Source organism: Schistocerca piceifrons, chromosome 8 (assembly GCF_021461385.2).
Source record: "Schistocerca piceifrons isolate TAMUIC-IGC-003096 chromosome 8, iqSchPice1.1, whole genome shotgun sequence".
NCBI lineage: Eukaryota > Metazoa > Arthropoda > Insecta > Orthoptera > Acrididae > Schistocerca > Schistocerca piceifrons.
In genome coordinates this window covers 408,787,769-408,808,142 of record NC_060145.1, presented here as the reverse complement: position 1 = coordinate 408,808,142, position 20,374 = coordinate 408,787,769, and the positions used below count along the sequence as shown (strand labels likewise).

At 38.5% G+C, this 20,374-nt stretch overlaps 1 protein-coding gene across 3 annotated transcripts in view; it reads left to right on the top strand.

Moving 5' to 3' along the window:
- Positions 1-20,374, top strand: part of LOC124711634 (protein HIRA-like) — a 237,620-nt gene that overhangs the window by 48,916 nt on the left and 168,330 nt on the right. For all 3 annotated transcript variants that reach the window (XM_047241819.1, XM_047241821.1, XM_047241820.1), the window contains 2 exons: positions 14,432-14,611; positions 17,979-18,139. In XM_047241819.1, the coding sequence (XP_047097775.1) occupies positions 14,432-14,611; positions 17,979-18,139 (341 nt within the window). The remainder of the gene's footprint in view (positions 1-14,431; positions 14,612-17,978; positions 18,140-20,374) is intronic.

Sequence of the window (20,374 nt, the reverse complement as noted above, 5' to 3'; positions counted from 1 at the left end):
TTATTATTACCTTCTTACAAGAAGGGATGATTTTAAAATGTGCCAAGAAAGAAAAAGTTTGATTGTAAATGCAATAACCTCCTCTAGAGATTCTTGCATATTAATTTGTTGTTGTTGTTGTTGTTGTTGTTGTTGTTGTTTTACCCGCAGCGCTTCCCTCCAGTACTAAAATGATGATCCCTTGACGTCTCTAACTGTATACTACCAACTGATCTCTTCTTCTAGTCACGTTGTACCAGAAATTCCTTTTCTCTCCAATTTTATTCAGTACCTCATTGTTAGTTATATAGTCTACCCATCTAATCTTCAGCAGTCTTCTGTTGCACCACATTTCAAATGCTTCTAGTCTCTTTTTGTCTAGACTGTTCATCATCCATGTTTCACTTCAATACATGGCTATGCTCCATACAAATACTCTACGAAAGGGCTTCCTGACAGTTAAATCTGTACTTGATGTTACTATATTTCTCTTCTTTTGAAATGTCCGCCTCCTTAGCACAGCAGTAACTTTACCGCCTACCACACTAGGGGGCCCGGGTTCGATTCCCGGCAGGAGACTTGGTGTTGTGTGTTCTTCATGATCATTTCATCATCACTGACACGCAAGTCACCGAAGTGGCTTCAACTAAAAAGACTTGCAATACAGCGGCTGAACCCCAAAAGGGATATCCCGGCCAATAAATGCCATATATTCATTTCATTTTTTCTTTTGAAATGCTTTTCTTGACACTGCCAGTCTGCAATTATATCCTCCTAACTTCAACCATCATCAGTTATTTTGCTTCACAAATAGTGAAAGTCATCTACTACTTTAAGAGCCTCATTTCCTGGTCTAATTCCCCCTGCATCACCTGATATAATTAGACTAAATTCCATTATCTTTGTTTTGCTTTTGTTGATGTTTGTCTTATACCCTCCTTTCACGACACTGCCCATTGTGTTCAGCTGTTCTTCCAAGTCCTTTGCTGTCTCTGACAGAATTGCAATGTCAGTGCCAAACCTCAAAGTTTTTATTTCTTCTCCCTGTTTTGTTTTCTTTACTGATTGGTCAATATACAGATTGAATAACATTGGGGATAGGCTACAGCCCTATCTCTCTGCCTTCTCAACCACTGCTTCCCTTTCGTGCCCCTCAACTCTTATGACTGTCATCTGGTTTCTGTACAAATTTTAAATAGCCTTTCTCTCCCTGTATTTTACCCCTGCCACCTTTAGATTTGAAAAGAGTATTCCAGTCAACATTGTCAAAAGCTTTCTTTAAGTCTACAAATGCTATAAATGTAGGTTTGCTTTTCCTTAACCTGTCTTCTATTGGAAGTCGTAAAGTCAGTATTGCCTCACATCTCTACATTTCTATGGAATCCAAACTGGTCTCCCCTGAGGTCGACTTATACCAGTTTTTCCATTCTTCTGTAAAGGATTCATGTTAGTATTTTGCAGCCGTGACTTATTAAACTGATAGTTTGGTAATTTTCACACCTGTCAACAGCTGCTTTCTTTGGAATTGAAATTATTGTATTCTTCTTGAAGTCTGGATGTTTCAAACACCTTGCTCACCAGATGGAAAAGTTTTGTCATGGCTGGCTCTCGCAAGGCTATCAGTAGCTCTAACAGAATGTCTACTCCCTGGGCCTTGTTTCGACTTAGGTCTTTCAGTGCTATGTCAAATTCTTCATGCAGTATTATATCTTCCTTCTCATCTTCATCAACATCCTCTTCCATTTCGAAAATATTACCCTCAAGTATATATGCTGTGTACTGACTCTCTAACTACTCCTTCCATCTTTCTGCTTTCCCTTCTTTGCTTAGGACTGGTTTTCTGTCTTAGCTCTTGATATTCATATAGGTGGTTCTCTTTCCTCCAAAGGTCTCTTTGATTTTCCTATAGACAGTATTTATCTCACCCCTAGTGATATATGCCTCTACATCCTTACATTTGTCCTCTAGCCATTCCTGTTTAGACATTTAGCACTTCCTTTTGATCTCATTTTTTAGAAGTTTGTATTCCCTTTTGTGTGCTTCATTTATTGCATCACTGGTAAAGTTAAATAGATAACTCTGGGTATAAAAATTTCTGGTGCTAGGAATAGGCAACTACATAATGAACTGAAATATTTAATAAAAATAGGTATGTTACTGAATATGTTAGACTTTATAAAGCTACCTTCAAAAAAAGTTGTGAAAGCAACCAAACAAAGGCCAAACAATTAGTTCATTTCACAACATAAAAGTAAAACAAAGGCAGTGTGGTCTGTTGTCAAATCAGAGGTAGGTGCCAGAATTAATAGAAATGAAATATCTAGAATTAAAGTAAATGATAGCCTTATTGTAAATCCAGCTCAAATATCGGAGTGTTTCAGTGAATTCTTTATAAATGTGGCAAAGTCAGATGTCGATATAGTAGAGAATCAGAGTAAAGTAAACCCCTTTGGATTCCAGCAAGGAGCTGAGTGTGTCACAGATTTTAAAAAAGTCTCAATAAAGCATGTGCAAAATATTATATTATGATTAAAAAATAAAAACTCAGCTGGGTGGAATGGAATACTGACTAAAGTGATTAAAGCTGTGTATCACATAACAGCACCTCCACTAACTAAAATAATTAATCAATCTTTTCAACAGGGATGCTTTCCTGATGTGTTGAAGTATGCCGAAGTCAGATTTCTGTTCAAGAAAGGGTCGAGGGAACACATGGGAAACTATCATCCTATTTCTATTCTTCCAATCTTGTCGAAAGTGTTTGAGAGAGTAGCTGCAAACGAGATACAAAATTTTATTGTGCAAAATGATATTATTACAAATAATCAATTTGGATTCCAACCAGGAAAAAACACCCTCGATACAGCAAATAACTTTATTGAAAAGATATGCAAAGCACTGGACCAGAGGAGTAAAGCTGCTGGTATTTTCTGTGATCTTACTAAAGCTTTCGACTCTGTAAACCATGCCTTGCTTATCTACAAATTAGATAAATATGGGTTTAAGGGCAATATTCTCGAATGGCTTACATCGTACCTGCAGAACAGAAAACAAAGGGTAACTATCACTTCAAATGTGGTGAATTATTTTTCGAAGTGGAGTTCTGTATTACAAGGTGTGCCTCAAGGCTCCAATTTGGGTCTAACTTGTTCCTATTCTATGTAAATGACTTATTCACAAATATCAATTCCCCATCAGTTCTGTTTGCCATCAATACTTGTGTTTTAATTGAAGATGGTGATGCAGAAAAAATTCCAAGATTCATTGTGAGCGCACTGGATACCCTAGAGAACTGGTTCCAGTTAAATGGGTTGAAACTGAACATTGCGAAAACCCATATGGGACATTACCAAACCAAACACTCAAAATGTGGAGAGCTTAAAATACAATGCAATAATCAACTTACAGAAGAAGTTGACACTGTCAAATTTCTAGGACTAAATGTGGAAAAGTTCTTGAACTGGAACACACATATTGACTCATTATCAAATAAACTAAGCAGTTTTGCATTTGCAATGCAGATACTTGCAAATTCTACAGACATGAGTATACGAACAATAGCATACCATAGTTATTTTGAATCTGTAATTAGGTATGGTGTAATTTTCTGGGGAAGTTCAACTGAAGTATCTCGTATGCTGAAACTTCAGAAAAAAATTATCAGATACATGTGTACCGTACAGAAAAAAGAATCTTGTCGCCCATTATTGCGACAACTGCAAATCCTAACTGTAGCCTCCATATACATTTATGAAATTATTATCTTCCTACATAGCAGGCAAAAATTACTTGAGGAAAATCAATTTATCCACATACACAACACAAGAAATAAAAATAATTTTATGCTTCCCACACACAAATTGAAATTATATGAACAGGCTCCACAGTATATGGGGATGACAATAATAACAAATTAATGGGCAAAAATATATTTAATGTTAAGCCAAAGATCCTAAAAATAAGAGTACGTCAGATTCTGGTGGAGACATGTTACTATTTGATAAAAGAATTTTTAGAGGATGACATGATAATTTGAGCTAGGGTAATTTAGTGTTAGATTTTTAGATGTTATTTTTATTATTGTTATTATTATTATTATTATTATTATTATTATCATTATCATCATCATCATCATCATCATCTCTGCCTCTTCTGTATATAAAACAAAATTGTATTATTATTATGATGCTGTAGTATGGATGATTGACTGATCTGGCCTTGTAACACTAACCAAAACAGCCTTGCTGTGCTGGTACTGTGAATGGCTGAAAGCAAGGGGAAACTACAGCTGTAATTTTTCCCGAGGGCATGCAGCTTTACTGTATGGTTAAATGATGATGGCGTCCTCTTGGGTAAAATATTCCGGAGGTAAAATAGTCCCCCATTCGGATCTCCTGGCGGGGACTACTCAAGAGGATGTCGTTATCAGGAGAAAGAAAACTGGCATTCTACAGATCGGAGCATGGAATGTCAGATCCCTTAATCTGGCAGGTAGGTTAGAAAACTTAAAAAGGGAAATGGATAGGTTAAGGTTAGATATAGTGGGAATTAGTGAAGTTCGGTGGCAGGAGGAACAAGACTTCTGGTCAGGCGAGTACAGGGTTATAAATACAAAATCAAATAAGGGTAATGCAGGAGTCGGTTTAATAATGAATAAAAAAATAGGAGTGCGGGTAAGCTACTACAAACAGCATAGTGATTGCATTAGTGTGGCCAAGATAGACATGAAGCCCACACCTACTACAGTAGTACAAATTTATATGCCAACTAGCTCTGCAGATGATGAAGAAATTGATGAAATGTATGATGAGATAAAAGAAATTATTCAGGTACTGAAGGGAAACTTGTAAGACACTTCCAGGGTCAGATGCGGACTCTGACCACAATCTATTGGTTATGAACTGTAGATTAGAACTGAAGAAACTGCAAAAAGGTGGGAATTTAAGGAGATGGGACCTGGATAAACTGACTAAACCAGAGGTTGTACAGAGTTTCAGGGAGAGCATACAGGAACAATTGACAGGAATTGGGGAAAAAATACAGTAGAAGAAGAATGGTTAGCTCTGAGGGAAGGCAGCTGAGGATTAAGTAGGTAAAAAGACGAGGGCTAGTAGAAATCCTTGGGTAACAGAAGAAATATTGAATTTAATTGATGAAAGGAGAAAATATATCAATGCAGTAAATGAAGTAGGCAAAAAGGAATACAAACGTCTCAAAACTGAAATCGACAGGAAGTGCAAAATGGCTAAGAAGGCATGGCTAGAGGACAAATGTAAGGATGTAGAGGCTTATCTCACTAGGGGTAAGGTAGATACTGCCTACAGGAAAATTAAAGAGACCTTTGGAGAAAAGAGAGCCACTTGTATGAATATCAAGAGCTCAGATGGAAACCCAGTTCTAAGCAAAGAAGGGAAAACAGAAAGGTGGAAGGAGTATATAGAGTGTCTATACAAGGGTGATGTACTTGTGGACAATATTATGGAAGTGGAAGAGGATGTAGATGAAGATGAAATGGGAGATACGATGCTGCGTGTAGAGTTTGACAGAGCACTGAAAGACCTGAGTCGAAACAAGGCCCTGGGAGTAGACAACATTCCATTAGAACTACTGACCGCCTTGGGAGAGCCAGTCCTGACAAAACTCTACCATCTGGTGAGCAAGATGTACGAGACTGGTGAAATACCCTCAGATTTGAAGAAGAATATAATAATTCCAATCCCAAAGATAGCAGGTGTTGACAGATGTGAAAAATACCGAACTATCAGTTTAATAAGTCGCTGCTGCAAAATACTAACGCGAATTATTTACAGATGAATGGAAAAACTGGTAGAAGCCAACCTCGGGGAAGATCAGTTTGGATTCTGTAGAAATGTTGGAACACATGAGGCAATACTGACCTTACAACTTATCTTAGAAAATAGATTAAAGAAATGCAAACATTTCTAGCATTTGTAGACTTAGAGAAAGCTTTTGACAATGACAGTTGTCTTGTGACAGCCAGAGCGAGAGCACCAGCAGCAGCGAGTACTGTTTGTATAAAGCGTTTATTTTGCATTTTGTTTACGACCTTCCATTAAGGAAGGGATTCTATTTGTGTTTATCTGCTCTGCATAGTAACTAACAGTTCTTGATAAAACTTTACGTAGTTTTCGTGTTAGATTTCTTAGTGTTATCTTGATCGTTTAGAACAGAAAGCGCCCTAAAACCGTCTTTTGTTTGATTCGCGGCCGTTAGCCACTAGTCACTTGAATCAGCAGTTGTCTTGTGACAGCCAGAGCGAGAGCACCAGCAGCAGCGAGTACTGTTTGTATAAAGCGTTTTTGTACTTATTTGCTGCGCTTAGCTTTTAAATAGTTTTTCTGGGAAAACCTAGCGTAGTTTTCGCGTCTCGTATTTCAGTGAGTGTTTCTTGATTATCAGAGTAGCTCATCAGAAGATTATCTTAGGAATTTGTCACTGATAGAGTAGGGTAAACATAGTCATGTGTAGGGACTGTGGTTGTTGTGAGCGGACGCAAGGAGAATTGGCCACTCTTCGGGGGCAGGTGGAGGCTTTGTCTGTTAGGCTCATCGAGCTCGAGGCGCAGGCGTCGGCTCGTAGTGGCGTTGGGGCAACTGTGGTGAGACCTATGCCTACTTCGGTGGTCTTGGAATCACATGGAACCCCTGATGTCGCTGCGTCTTCCGGCAGTGAGCATCTTACGGGTCAGCCATCACTCCAGGGTGAATGGCGGACAGTGGTGGGCTCGCGCGTGCCTGGCCGAAAGGCGAAGGTGGGATCTGGCCGCGTGGCAGCTGCCTTACACCTTTCCAACAGGTACGGGGTGCTTCCTAGTGGTGATGACATCGTTTCCGAGCCACCACAGGATGCCTCGCCTGTTGGGCCAGTGGCCGATTCTCCGGCAAGGTCCCGACAGTCACAGAGGGCGGGCCTATTAGTTATAGGGAGCTCCAACGTTAGGCGGGTTATGGAGCCCCTCAGGAAAATAGCGGGTAGGTCGGGGAAGAATGCCAGTGTGCACTCGGTGTGCTTGCCGGGGGGTCTCGTCCGTAATGTGGAGGAGGCCCTTCCGGCAGCTATTGAACGCACTGGGTGTGACCGGCTGCAGATAGTAGCACATGTCGGAACGAATGACGCCTGCCGCTTGGGTTCTGAGGCCATCCTTGGTTCCTTCCGGCGGCTGGCTGATTTGGTGAAGACAACCAGCATCGCACGCAGAGTGCAAGCTGAGCTTAATATCTGCAGCATAGTGCCCAGAGTCGATCGCGGTCCTCTGGTTTGGAGCCGTGTGGAGGGTCTAAACCAGAGGCTCAGACGACTCTGCGACTATAATGGTTGCAAATTCATCGACCTCCGTTATTGGGTGGAGAACTGTAGGGCCCCCCTAGACAGGTCAGGCGTGCACTACACACCGGAAGTAGCTACTAGGGTAGCAGAGTACGTGTGGCGTGCACACGGGGGTTTTTTAGGTTAGAGGGACCCCCCCTCGGGCGAAACGATAAAATACCTGACGGCTTACCAGAGAGGACATTATCATCGTTGATAAAGAACGTCCGTCCTCAGAGACCAAAAACAGGAAAAGTTAACGTAATATTGGTAAACTGCAGGAGTATCCAGGGCAAGGTTCCTGAATTAGTATCTCTTATTGAAGGAAATAGTGCGCATATAGTATTAGGAACGGAAAGTTGGTTAAAACCGGAAGTGAACAGTAACGAAATCCTAGACACAGAATGGAATATATACCGCAAGGATAGGATAAACGCCAATGGTGGAGGAGTATTTATAGCAGTAAAGAATTCAATAATATCCAGTGAAGTTATTAGCGAATGCGAATGTGAAATAATCTGGGTTAAGTTAAGTATCAAAGGTGGGTCAGATATGATAGTCGGATGCTTCTATAGACCACCTGCATCAGCAATCGTAGTAGTTGAGCGCCTCAGAGAGAACCTGCAGAACGTCGTGAAGAAGTTTCGTGATCATACTATTGTAATAGGGGGAGACTTCAATCTACCAGGTATAGAATGGGATAGTCACACAATCAGAACTGGAGCCAGGGACAGAGACTCTTGTGATATTATCCTGACTGCCTTGTCCGAGAATTACTTCGAGCAGATAGTTAGAGAACCAACTCGTGAAGCTAACGTTTTAGACCTCGTAGCAACAAATAGACCGGAACTTTTCGACTCCGTGAATGTAGAAGAGGGTATCAGTGATCATAAGTCAGTGGTTGCATCAATGACTACAAGTGTAATAAGAAATGCCAAGAAAGGAAGGAAAATATATTTGCTTAACAAGAGTGATAGGGCACAAATCGCAGAATATCTGAGTGACCACCATCAAACGTTCATTTCTGAGGAAGAGGATGTGGAACAAAAATGGAAAAAATTCAGAAACATCGTCCAGTACGCCTTAGATAAGTTCGTACCGACTAAGGTCCAAAGCGAGGGGAAAGATCCACCGTGGTATAACAATCATGTACGAAAGGTACTACGGAAACAAAGAAAGCTTCATCATAGGTTTAAGAGTAGTCGAATCATAGCTGATAAGGAAAAGCTGAACGAAGCGAAAAAGAGCGTAAAGAGAGCAATGAGAGAAGCATTCAACGATTTCGAACATAAAACATTGGCAAACAATCTAAACAATAACCCTAAAAAGTTTTGGTCATATGTAAAATCGGTAAGCGGATCTAAATCCCCTATTCAGTCACTCGTTGACCACGATGGCACCGAAACAGAGGACGACCGAAGAAAGGCAGAAATACTGAATTCAGTGTTCCGAAACTGTTTCACTGCGGAAAATCGTAACACGGTCCCTGACTTCAGCCGTCGCACGGACGCCAAAATGGAAAATATTGAAATAAACGATATCGGAATTGAAAAACAACTGCTATCACTTAGTAGCGGAAAAGCATCCGGACCAGACGAGATACCCTTAAGATTCTACAGTGATTATGCTAAAGAACTTGCCCCCTTTCTATCAGCAATTTATCGTAGATCGCTGGAAGAACGTAAAGTACCTAGCGACTGGAAGAAAGCGCAGGTCGTTCCCATTTTCAAGAACGGTCATAAATCAGATGCGAATAATTATAGGCCTATTTCGCTTACGTCAATCTGTTGTAGAATAATGGAACATGTTTTGTGTTCTCGTATTATGACGTTCTTAGATAATACAAATCTCCTTCATCATAACCAACATGGATTCCGCAAACAGAGATCATGTGAAACTCAGCTCGCCCTATTTGCCCAAGAAATTCACAGTGCTGTAGACACTGGCGAGCAGATTGATGCCGTATTCCTGGACTTCAGGAAGGCATTTGATACGGTTCTGCACTTACGTTTAGTGAAAAAAATACGAGCTTACGGAATATCGGACCAGGTTTGTGATTGGATTCAGGATTTCCTAGAAGAAAGAACACAACATGTCATTCTTAACGGTTCAAAATCTGCAGATGTAGAGGTAATTTCGGGAGTACCGCAGGGAAGCGTGATAGGACCTTTATTGTTTACAATATACATAAATGACTTAGTTGACAACATCGGTAGCTCCGTGAGGCTATTTGCAGATGACACGGTTGTCTACAAGAAAGTAGCAACATCAGAAGACTCGTACGTACTCCAGGAGGACCTGCAGAGGATTAATGCATGGTGCGACAGCTGGCAGCTTTCCCTAAACGTAGATAAATGTAATATAATGCGCATACATAGGGGCAGAAATCCATTCCAGTACGATTATGCCATAGGTGGTAAATCATTGGAAGCGGTAACGACCGTAAAATACTTAGGAGTTACTATCCGGAGCGATCTGAAGTGGAATGATCACATAAAACAAATAGTGGGAAAAGCAGGCGCCAGGTTGAGATTCATAGGAAGAATTCTAAGAAAATGTGACTCATCGACGAAAGAAGTAGTTTACAAAACGCTTGTTCGTCCGATTCTTGAGTATTGCTCATCAGTATGGGACCCTTACCAGGTTGGATTAATAGAAGAGATAGACATGATCCAGCGAAAAGCAGCGCGATTCGTCATGGGGACATTTAGTCAGCGCGAGAGCGTTACGGAGATGCTGAACAAGCTCCAGTGGCGGACACTTCAAGAAAGGCGTTACGCAATACGGAGAGGTTTATTATCGAAATTACGAGAGAGCACATTCCGGGAAGAGATGGGCAACATATTACTACCGCCCACATATATCTCGCATAATGATCACAACGAAAAGATCCGAGAAATTAGAGCAAATACGGAGACTTACAAGCAGTCGTTCTTCCGACGCACAATTCGTGAATGGAACAGGGAAGGGGGGATCAGATAGTGGTACAATAAGTACCCTCCGCCACACACCGTAAGGTGGCTCGCGGAGTATAGATGTAGATGTAGATGTAGATGTTGACTGGAATACTGTCTTTCAGGGGTAAAATACAGGGAGCGAAAGGCTATTTACAATGTGTACAGAAACAAGATGGCGGCTATAAGAGTAGGGGGGCATGAAAGGGAAGCAGTGGTTTGGAAGGGAGTGAGACAGGGTGGTATCCTTTCCCCGATGTTATTCAATCTGTATATTGAGCAAGCAGTGAAGGAAACAAAAGAAAAATTCGGAGTAGGTATTAAAATCCATGGAGAAGAAATAAAAACTTTGAGGTTCGGCGGTGACATTGTAATTCTGTCAGAGACAGCAAAGAACCTGGACAAGCAGTTGAATGGAATGGACAGTCTCTTGAAAGGAGGATATAAGATGAATATCAACAAAAGCAAAACGAGGATAATGGAATGTAGACGAATTAAGTCAAGTGATGCTGAGGAAATTAGAGTAGGAAATGAGACGCTTAAAGTAGTAAAGGAGTTCTGCTATTTGGGGAGCAAAATAACTGATGATGGTCGAAGTAGAGAGGATATAAAATGTAGACTGGCAATGGCAAGGAAAGCGTTTCTGAAGAAGAGAAATTTGTTAACATTCAGTATAGATTTCAGTGTCAGGAAGTCGTTTCTGAAAGTATTTGTATGGAGTGTAGCCATGTATGGAAGTGCAACATGGTCGATAAATAGTTTGGACAAGAAGAGAATAGAAGCTTTCAAAATGTGGTGCTACAGAAGAATGTTGAAGATTTGGTGGGTAGATCACATAACTAATGAGGAGGTATTGAATAGGATTGGGGAGAAGAGAAGTTTGTGGCACAACTTGACTAGAAGAAGGGATCGGTTGGTAGGATATGTCCTGAGGCATCAAGGGATCACAAATTTAGCATTGGAGGGCAGCGTGGAGGGTAAAAATCGTAGAGGGAGACCAAGAGATGAATACACTAAACAGATTCAGAAGGATGTAGGTTGCAGTAGGTACTTGAAGATGAGGGAGCTTGCGCAGGATAGAGTAGCATGGAGAGCTGCATCAAACCAATCTCAGGACTGAAGACCACAACAACAACAAATGTAGACTTCAACTTTCTATGTCTGTGGTAAATTTTACCAAACTTTGAAGTGTCTCCTGTACCTGAATCAAATGATTTTGATCATGTATGTTATGAGACACAATATATTTCCTTATGTCATCGATTAAATTCAATCTCTCTTGTGTTACCCAAGGATTTCTACTATTGTTCCTCTTTTTACTTACTTGATCCTCTGCTGCATTCACTCTTTCATCTCTCAAAGCTACCCATTCTTCTTCTACAGTACTCCTTTCCCCTGTTCTTGTCAGTCATTCTCTAATGCTCCCTCTGAAACATTCTAGTTTGCTGTTTCTTCAGTTTTAATCTGCAATTCATAGTCAATAAATTGTAGTAAGAGTCCACATCTGCACCTGAAATGTCTTACTATTTAAAACCTGGTTCTGAAATCTCTGTCTTACCATAATATAATCAATCTGGAACCTCCCAGTATCTCCAGGTCTCTTCCACATATAGAACCTTCTTTTACGATTCTTAAACCAAGTGTTAGCGGTGATTAAATTATGCTCTGTGCAATCTTCTACCAGGTTGCTTCCTCTTTCATTTCTTTCACTCAGTCCATATTCACCTACTACTTTTCCTTCTCTTCCTTTTCCTACTATCGAATTCCAGTCCCCCATGACTATTAGATTTTCATCTTCATTAACTATCTGAGTAATTTCTTTTATTTCATCATACATTTCGTCTATGCCGTCCTCATCTGCAGAGCTAGTTGGCATATTAATCTTGTACTACTGTAGTGGGTGTGTGCTTCGTATCTATCTTGGCTACAATAATACGTTCAGTATGCTGGTCATCGTAGCTTATCCATATTCCTGTTTTTTTTTTATTCATTATTTTAGCTATTCCTGCATAACCCATATTTGATTTTGTATTTATAACCCTGTATTCATCATCATCATCAGTTATCTGCTATATTAGCAGGTCCTTTGCCTCTCCATTTTCTGCGATCCATTGCCTCCTTCTTAAGGCTGCTGTATGTTGTACTGTCCATCATGTCATCCAGTATCTGGAATCTCTTCCTTCCTCGCTCCCTTTTCCCTTCTACATAACCTTCTAAAACTATTTTTATCAGTCCGTCATTCTTTCTTAATATATGCCCAATCCAATTTCTTTTTCTTCTCTTTATTACATCTAGTAACTGCCTTTTCTCTCCCACTCTTCTCAGTACCTCTTCATTTTTTACTCTGTGCATCCAACTTATTCTTTCCATATTCCACCATGTCCAGATCTCAAAAGCCTCCAGCCTTTCTCTGTCTTTTTTCCTCATAGTCCATGTTTCAGCGCCATATAGAAGAACACTCCATACAAGACATTTTATGAGTCTCTTTCTGAGTTCTCTGTCCATACCGCTGCAGCAGATTCTCCTTTTCTTATAAAACGCCTCTTTTGCCATTGCTATCCTTGTTTTAATTTCTGTGGTGCACTTCCAGTCGGTGTCTATCCTGCTTCCAAGATACTTAAAATTTTGCACCTGTTCTAGTGTTTCTCCATTCAGCACAAAAAGTCTTGTTCCTCCTGCCACTGAACTTCACTAATTTCCACTATATCTAGCTTTAACCTATCCATTTCCCTTTTTAAATTTTCTAACCTACTTATCCAATAAAAGAATCTGACATTCCACGCTCTGATCCATAGATCACCAGTTTTGTTTCACCTGATAATGACGTCCTAAGTAGTCACCGCCCGGGGATCCGTATGGGGGACTATTTTACCTCTGGAATTTTTTACACAAGAGGATGTCATCATAATTTAACCATACAGAGAGCTGCATGACCTTGGAAAAATAACGCTGTAGTTTCCTCTGGCTTTCAGCCATTTTGAATAATGTTACAAGGCCAGATCAGTCAATCATCCAGACTGTTGCCCCTGCAACTACTAAAAATGCTGCTGCCCCTCTTCAGTAACCACATGTTTGTCTGGCCTCTCAACAGATATCCCTCCATTACGGTTGCACCTACGGTGTGGCTATCCGTATCACTAAGGCATGCAAGCCTCCCCATCAAGGGCAAGGTCCATGGTTCATGTTAACCTATATCTATAAAATTTTCAAAATACCTGTAGCTTGGAAGTGATTCATTGTGGAACTATAGCCATAAAATGACATCCTGTTAAGTGATGGTGCTTGGATATGCCTAACAATGCAGTGCAGCTAATTATCTTAATAATTTTAAGGCGCTATGGTAGTTATGCATACAAGTAACTGATTTAATAGTCATGAAACATCAAAGAAAATGTGAATGAAACGTAAACACTCTTGGATGAGAATTTAAAATTTACCTAGCTATGACTGTGCACTTGAAACCATTATCTTCAGCTAAGTTGATTATTAACTGCACTCCTTAGCATAACAGGTATTTGCTGTGGCGAGATAGTTTAAATGCGCACGCATGCACATGCTTGTCACCGATCGGCTGTCATTTTGTGGTTGTGGCACCATAATGGTACATTTCTGACCTTCGATTATTTGAGAAATTTTGTAGAATTTGAAGTCCCCCTGCTCAGAAATGACTATCAGGTTGTTTTTCTCCCACTCTGTGCATGTATATGTTCACTGTTGGACAGACACAACAAAAAGACTGCTAAACAAGTGTGCTTTCACCTCAGCCAAAAAGCCTTCTGAATTATACAAAAAGCACACACACGTATTCATGCAACTGCACACGACCACTGTCCACTGTCTCTGGCTGCTAAGGCAAAACTGTATGAAGAGTTGCATTTGCGTGAATGTGCATGTGCTGTGTGTAGCTTACTTGTTTAGCAGTCTTTTGTTGCGCCTCAACATTTCTACTATATGGTAAGATGAAATCCATCCTTTTTATAATATTGTTGTTATTCCATCCTGGATTTTCCATTGTTTTAGATATTCACTCTGTGTCTTGTAGCCCCAACCCTATTTGATAAGTGTGTTGTAATTCTTTTGTGGGACTCTTGATAGTCACCTTTTACAGTATTTGGTTTTTCCTATATCATATACATGATAACTTTTCTTCAGAAAGCATTGTAACATTGCAGGTGCAACAAATGTTTTTGGAAGTGTTGGGAAAGTAAATGTCGAGAGTTGGCGTTGCTGCATGACTTTGCGTGGACATAATGGTGATGTCCTGGATATGGCATGGTCTCCACATGATGCGTGGCTTGCGTCTTGTTCTGTTGACAACACAGTGATTGTGTGGAATGCTCTTAAGATGCCAGGTAATAACAATGATTTATACACTTCATACATAAAGTTTTGAAACACGAAGCAGTCCGTTGCTTCATAAATAGGCAACTACTTGAACTATCGTTTGTGGTAAATATCTGTAAAGGTACCTCATAGGCTTTTGGAAAACAAATTAGATGAAAATAAACCAACTTAGAGGAGTTCCTCTTATTAAGGTTGTTTTTTGATTTAGTAAATCCAGTCTCCTGAATTAAATGTAGTTCACAAACAAATAATCTTAGAATATTGAATAATATGCAGATTTTTGTGGCATTACAGAAGCACACAATTGTCAGATGATAGGCAATTTCTTGTTTATAAGGTAGTGCTCAGATGAGAGTTGGTCCTACAAATATATGTTCTGAAAAGCGTGGCATGTTAAAACAGATGAAAACCTGATCATATCATAAGCAACAGAAAATAATTTTTGCTCGTGAAGAATAAATATTAATGGCGTATGTCTTATATATAGTGGAAATTAATGGTTAAAACGTTGTACTATAGTTCTGCCTTGTGTAAGACATCATTAATTTATTTTTTCTGCACCTGTACGTGTTTCAGCACATTATCACACCTTCAGTGGACCATTTATTTGATTGTGTTATTTAAAAATAAGCAATATCTTGTATTGATAATGCCACAGGTACTCTTAACATCACGCTCTGCTGGTTTAAATAAGAAGTTATTATTTGACTTTTATTTATTTTGCAGATGAATTAGTTGGAACTCTAATTCAGTACATATTATCTAGAGTCAGTATTTTATCAGATAATAGTGAGAATAAGATAACGTGAATTCAACCAATGGAAAATCCTGAATGGAATGTAACAATAACATGAAAAGGATATTTGCTCTACTCACCATGTAGCAGAAATGCTGACTCGCAAGTAGGCTCAACAAAAAGACTGTCAGGAAGTGAGCTTTCAGCCAACTAACCCTTCATCAGAAAACACACACACACACACACACACACACACACACACACACACACCTGACAACAGTCTCTATATTCATGTGTGTGTGAGTTGTGAGTTGCATTTGTGTGTGTGTGTGTGTGTGTGTGTGTGTGTGTGTGTTTTATTTATTTCTGATGAAGGCTCACTTCCAGAGAGTCTTTTCGTTGTGCCTATCTGCAACTCAGCGTCTTCACTATAATGTGAATTCTTCACTTTGTTGTTGAATAAAGGGGTCCTGTGTTCTTAGACATAAATAAAATCCTGACAACATTTGTGTATGACTTCCCACTTATTTCTTTCCAGCCCAGCGGACAGATTAACAAATTTTAACAAACTTTGATTTGCTTTTGCAGATTAATCCAATTTCAAATCTTGATTTTACAGCCATCCTCATACAGTATTATGCAGAGAACTGGAAAACAATGTGCTGCTTGATATTTTATTTTAATATATTAGCTTATTTCAGCTTATTCCCTTCATCAGTACATGTCCTGATGTTGTAGGGACATATGTCAACTTAATATTATTTTCACACAAACATACACACAAAATTCTAGCTTTCGCAACCAACGGTTGCTTCGTCAGGAAAGGGGGAAGGAGAGGGAAAGACGAAAGGATGTGGGTTTTAAGGGAGAGGGTAAGGAGTCATTCCAATCCCGGGAGCGGAAAGACTTACCTTAGGGGGAAAAAAGGACGGGTATACACTCGTGCGCACACACACACACACACACACACACACACACACACACACACACACACACACACATATCCATCTGCACATAACCAGACACAAGCAGACATTTGTAAAGGCAAAGAGTTTGGGCAGAGATGTCAGTCGAGACATCTCTGCCCAAACTCTTTGCCTTGGGCAGAGATGTCTCAACTGACATCTCTGCCCAAACTCTTTGCCTTTACAAATGTCTGCTTGTGTCTGTATATGTGCGGATGGATATGTGTGTGTGTGCGAGTGTATACCCGTCCTTTTTTCCCCCTAAGGTAAGTCTTTCCGCTCCCGGGATTGGAATGACTCCTTATCCTCTCCCTTAAAACCCACATCCTTTCGTCTTTCCCTCTCCTTCCCTCTTTCCTGACGAAGCAACCGTTGGTTGCGAAAGCTAGAATTTTGTTTGTATGTTTGTGTTTGTTTGTGTGTCTATCGACCTGCCAGCGCTTTTGTTTGGTAAGTCTCATCATCTTTGTTTTTAAATATATTTTTCCCACGTGGAATGTTTCCCTCTATTATATTAATATTATTTTCAGCAACATTTTAAAATTGTCAATAATTTGCTGTTGTACATACATTATTACATAATTTTTGGGAAGCTAACAGTTGTGGGAGTTCAAGTTTGGCATCTAGTCGTTTCCTCAAAGATATTTCAACATACAATATATTCAGCATAACTTCATACAACTACTGCCATCGTATATCTTCAACAATTACTAACTAACTGTGCTGACACAGCCACTTTAGTATGTATATTAACGTAACAAACACAAGCTTACTACAAGTGTTTTATTAAAACAGTTACTTTAATTACCTTAAAATGAAAATTACGTATTCACAAATATTCTGGTGCGACATTAGGCTTTACAAAAAGAAGGAAAAATATTTGATTTTCTGTGCAAACTTTCATGAAATGAATCTCTTTATGAAATTACTGTCAAGGTGCTTAATTATTTGAATTACTCTCATTTACAGAGGCTTCAATGCTGTAGCCAAATTATTTACTGCACCTAAATATTTTATGAGCTGTGTTGAAGGTCATGATCTAAAGAACACTATACAGTTTCAGTAATCAGACCGGACATTACTAAGTGTTTTTTTCTGGGACTTTATTTTTGTTAATTTTACAAAATTGGATTATCCAAGTGAAAATTCATAATTCTGGATTAGGAGTTACCATCCTAACAAAACAGGAAGATACATGCATGAAAATTCAAAGTATCGTATTTTTGTAAATAAACTAGAATGACTGACATGTCATTTGTGAGACATTTAGCAATCACAGATAGTATCAAATAAAGAATAATAACTGTGGAATAATTTCACTTAGGTTTAAATATAAGATAATGTGATAAAAGATACAGTGTATCGAGTAATATATTAAATATCGTACATCAAGGTGATTCGTAAACATATGTATCATATACTTCAATATTTGAGTCTCAGTCCATTACAGTACACACTCCTACAGCCTATTATAGTTTTTTTGTATTTTCTGTCTGTTTTTTAAATTGTTAAAGGTATAGATAACAATAGATACACAATTGTGGTGATTAACAGTTTCCTGCCTGTGATAATGATACTTAAAGCAAGGCAGTTTCTTCTTCAGCTTATGTTAGGAATAAGAGAATGCATAGAATATTTTCATGAATTAAGTCCCCAGTTTTCATCTTCTTACAGAAATGGTAGCAGTACTGAAAGGTCATTCTGGACTAGTGAAGGGTGTTGCATGGGATCCTGTAGGCAAATATATGGCTTCACAATCTGATGACAAAACATTGAGGGTTTGGAGAACAGCAGACTGGAAAGAGGATTCAGTCATCACTGAACCATTTGAAGAGGTTTTTATCTCTTAAAATTATATTTTTGCACAAATATTATTCTACGAATTTTCATGTTAATATGAATGTTGACTTCAATGGCTGGTAACGTACTGGTGTCCTTATTTAAGTAATTACGTTGTAGAAATACTGCTCCTTGTTTTATATCTGAGAGGGTAGAACATTAACAGTATTAGATCATAAATGTGTCCAAGAAACTCCTACTAGGAATTCAATTTTTAACTCTACCAAATCAGAAGGTATCATTTTAGGATGGAGCCAGATTTCAAAACCTGTTGATTGTTTCACTGTGGCTTTCTGAATAATCTGTTTGTTGATTGGCATATTTTATTTCCCTTTGTTTATGTAACTGACACAGGTATTTGAAATGGGGTGCTGTGATTGAGGTAATGAATGCATGCCATTTGAATGAAATAAGGTCAAATGTAACTGTACTGTTGCATATTGCAACAGCATTGCCGGCAAGGCTTAGAAACATTGTTAATTGAATTTGATCATCTCAGTGTTATCTGATACATAAAATGAACACTAGGAATACAAGAATATACTCAAACCCTTACTCCTGGAGTACATTAATAATTTGATAAATAAGGTAGATACATTTTATGTATATTATTTCAGGATACTGCTGCTATTTTCTGAAGCTTGATTGTAGAGTTGTGTAGTTAGGTGATAAGTTTATTTCGGCAAGTTAATTTTGGCTGCAGGTGATCTGCAGTTAAAATGTGCTATTAATATATACAATTTTTATGTTATATGTCTGATTGGTTTAGTAACAGTGTGTCGAATACTTACTTTCATATCTCATCATTGACATTGTGGCTGTCAAATTTTGCTGCTTATTGTATTTTGTAGTTGAAATTTTCATTTTTTATTAATTTTTGACAGCTTCACTTCACATAAGCCAATTATATTGTATCGTTACATATTAATTTTTTTATCGGTACAGTTATGTGGTGGTTATATATTCTTTGTATAGGTCTGTATGAGTATTCTTTGCATATCATGTTATTTTTTACCATGTCCTAAAATTTTGACAAAATTTTCAATAAAATTTTTATGCTTGAGTTAAGTCAGTTCGTTTAGGATCTTGTCTAGGAATTTTTGTATATGTAGCGTCTATTTCTCTTTCTTCTAAAAGGGTCATTATTGGGCCTTTTGGTATTATATGTAGGATTTTCATTGTGTGCTCAGACTGCTTTATGTTTTGGGTTTCTGTTTTCATATGGCAGAAAAATTTTGAGAGATTTGTGTCATTCTTTCAGGTGTGTTCTCGATATCTGATCAGAAAATTTCATTCTGTTTGGTTTACATAGAATTTTTACTATCATTAAAATTGATTTAATATAGTCCTGGATACTTGTGTGTTGCTGTTTTTGTTTTGCTGGCCTGGATTTGTGTTTTTATGTTATCTCACTGTAGTATTTTTTAACCCCATAACTTACCAATTTTTAAAAAAAATTATGTTCCAAAAAAGATTATTTTTTTTTATTAATGAAAACATCCTGTAATGAATGGCAGCACTTATAGACATATGAAGACAACTTAGAAAGCTCAAAATAATGAGTTACAAAGTTTTGAAAATAACCAATAATAAAATCCCATGTATATTTGGGCACTGAACTTTGACTAAAATATAGTGAAACTTGAATTCATTTTTTAATTTTTGTATAGCTGTGAAATCTAACCATGTATTTCAGAATGTTTCCTGTGAACATAAACTTTGGAGGAGTTGTATGGAGCACGGTGGATGTGTTTCATGTTGTACCACTGGTGAGCACTTATCACCCTGCTGACGAACTGTCATCACTTTCAGTCTCTAATGAAGTAACATCATATTCTTCTTCACTTTCTGAGCTGCTAAACTCAGTGTCAAATTCAGGCTTGCTATAGCAAATATTTTTTGAAAGCATTGCTTAAACAACAATACAGGAGAAAGCGCAAAGTTTGTTGTCAAATATCCAAAGCTGCACACAGTAAAGATGATATCTAATAGCAACCACATCAACCAAAACAGGACAGCCAGGCTACAAATGTAGTACCGGGTGCTCTCTAGTGACTGAACATGAAACTATTGTGCTGAAAGAGATATAAGCAGAGTCTTATATTTTCAAAGCCCTCTTGTTAACTTGCGTGAGTGTACTTGGGATTTTAAGTTTCTGTTAAAATAATGAATTCAAGGTAACTTGATAGAATTTAGTAATGAATTTAATTTGTCTGATATATTTCCTATGT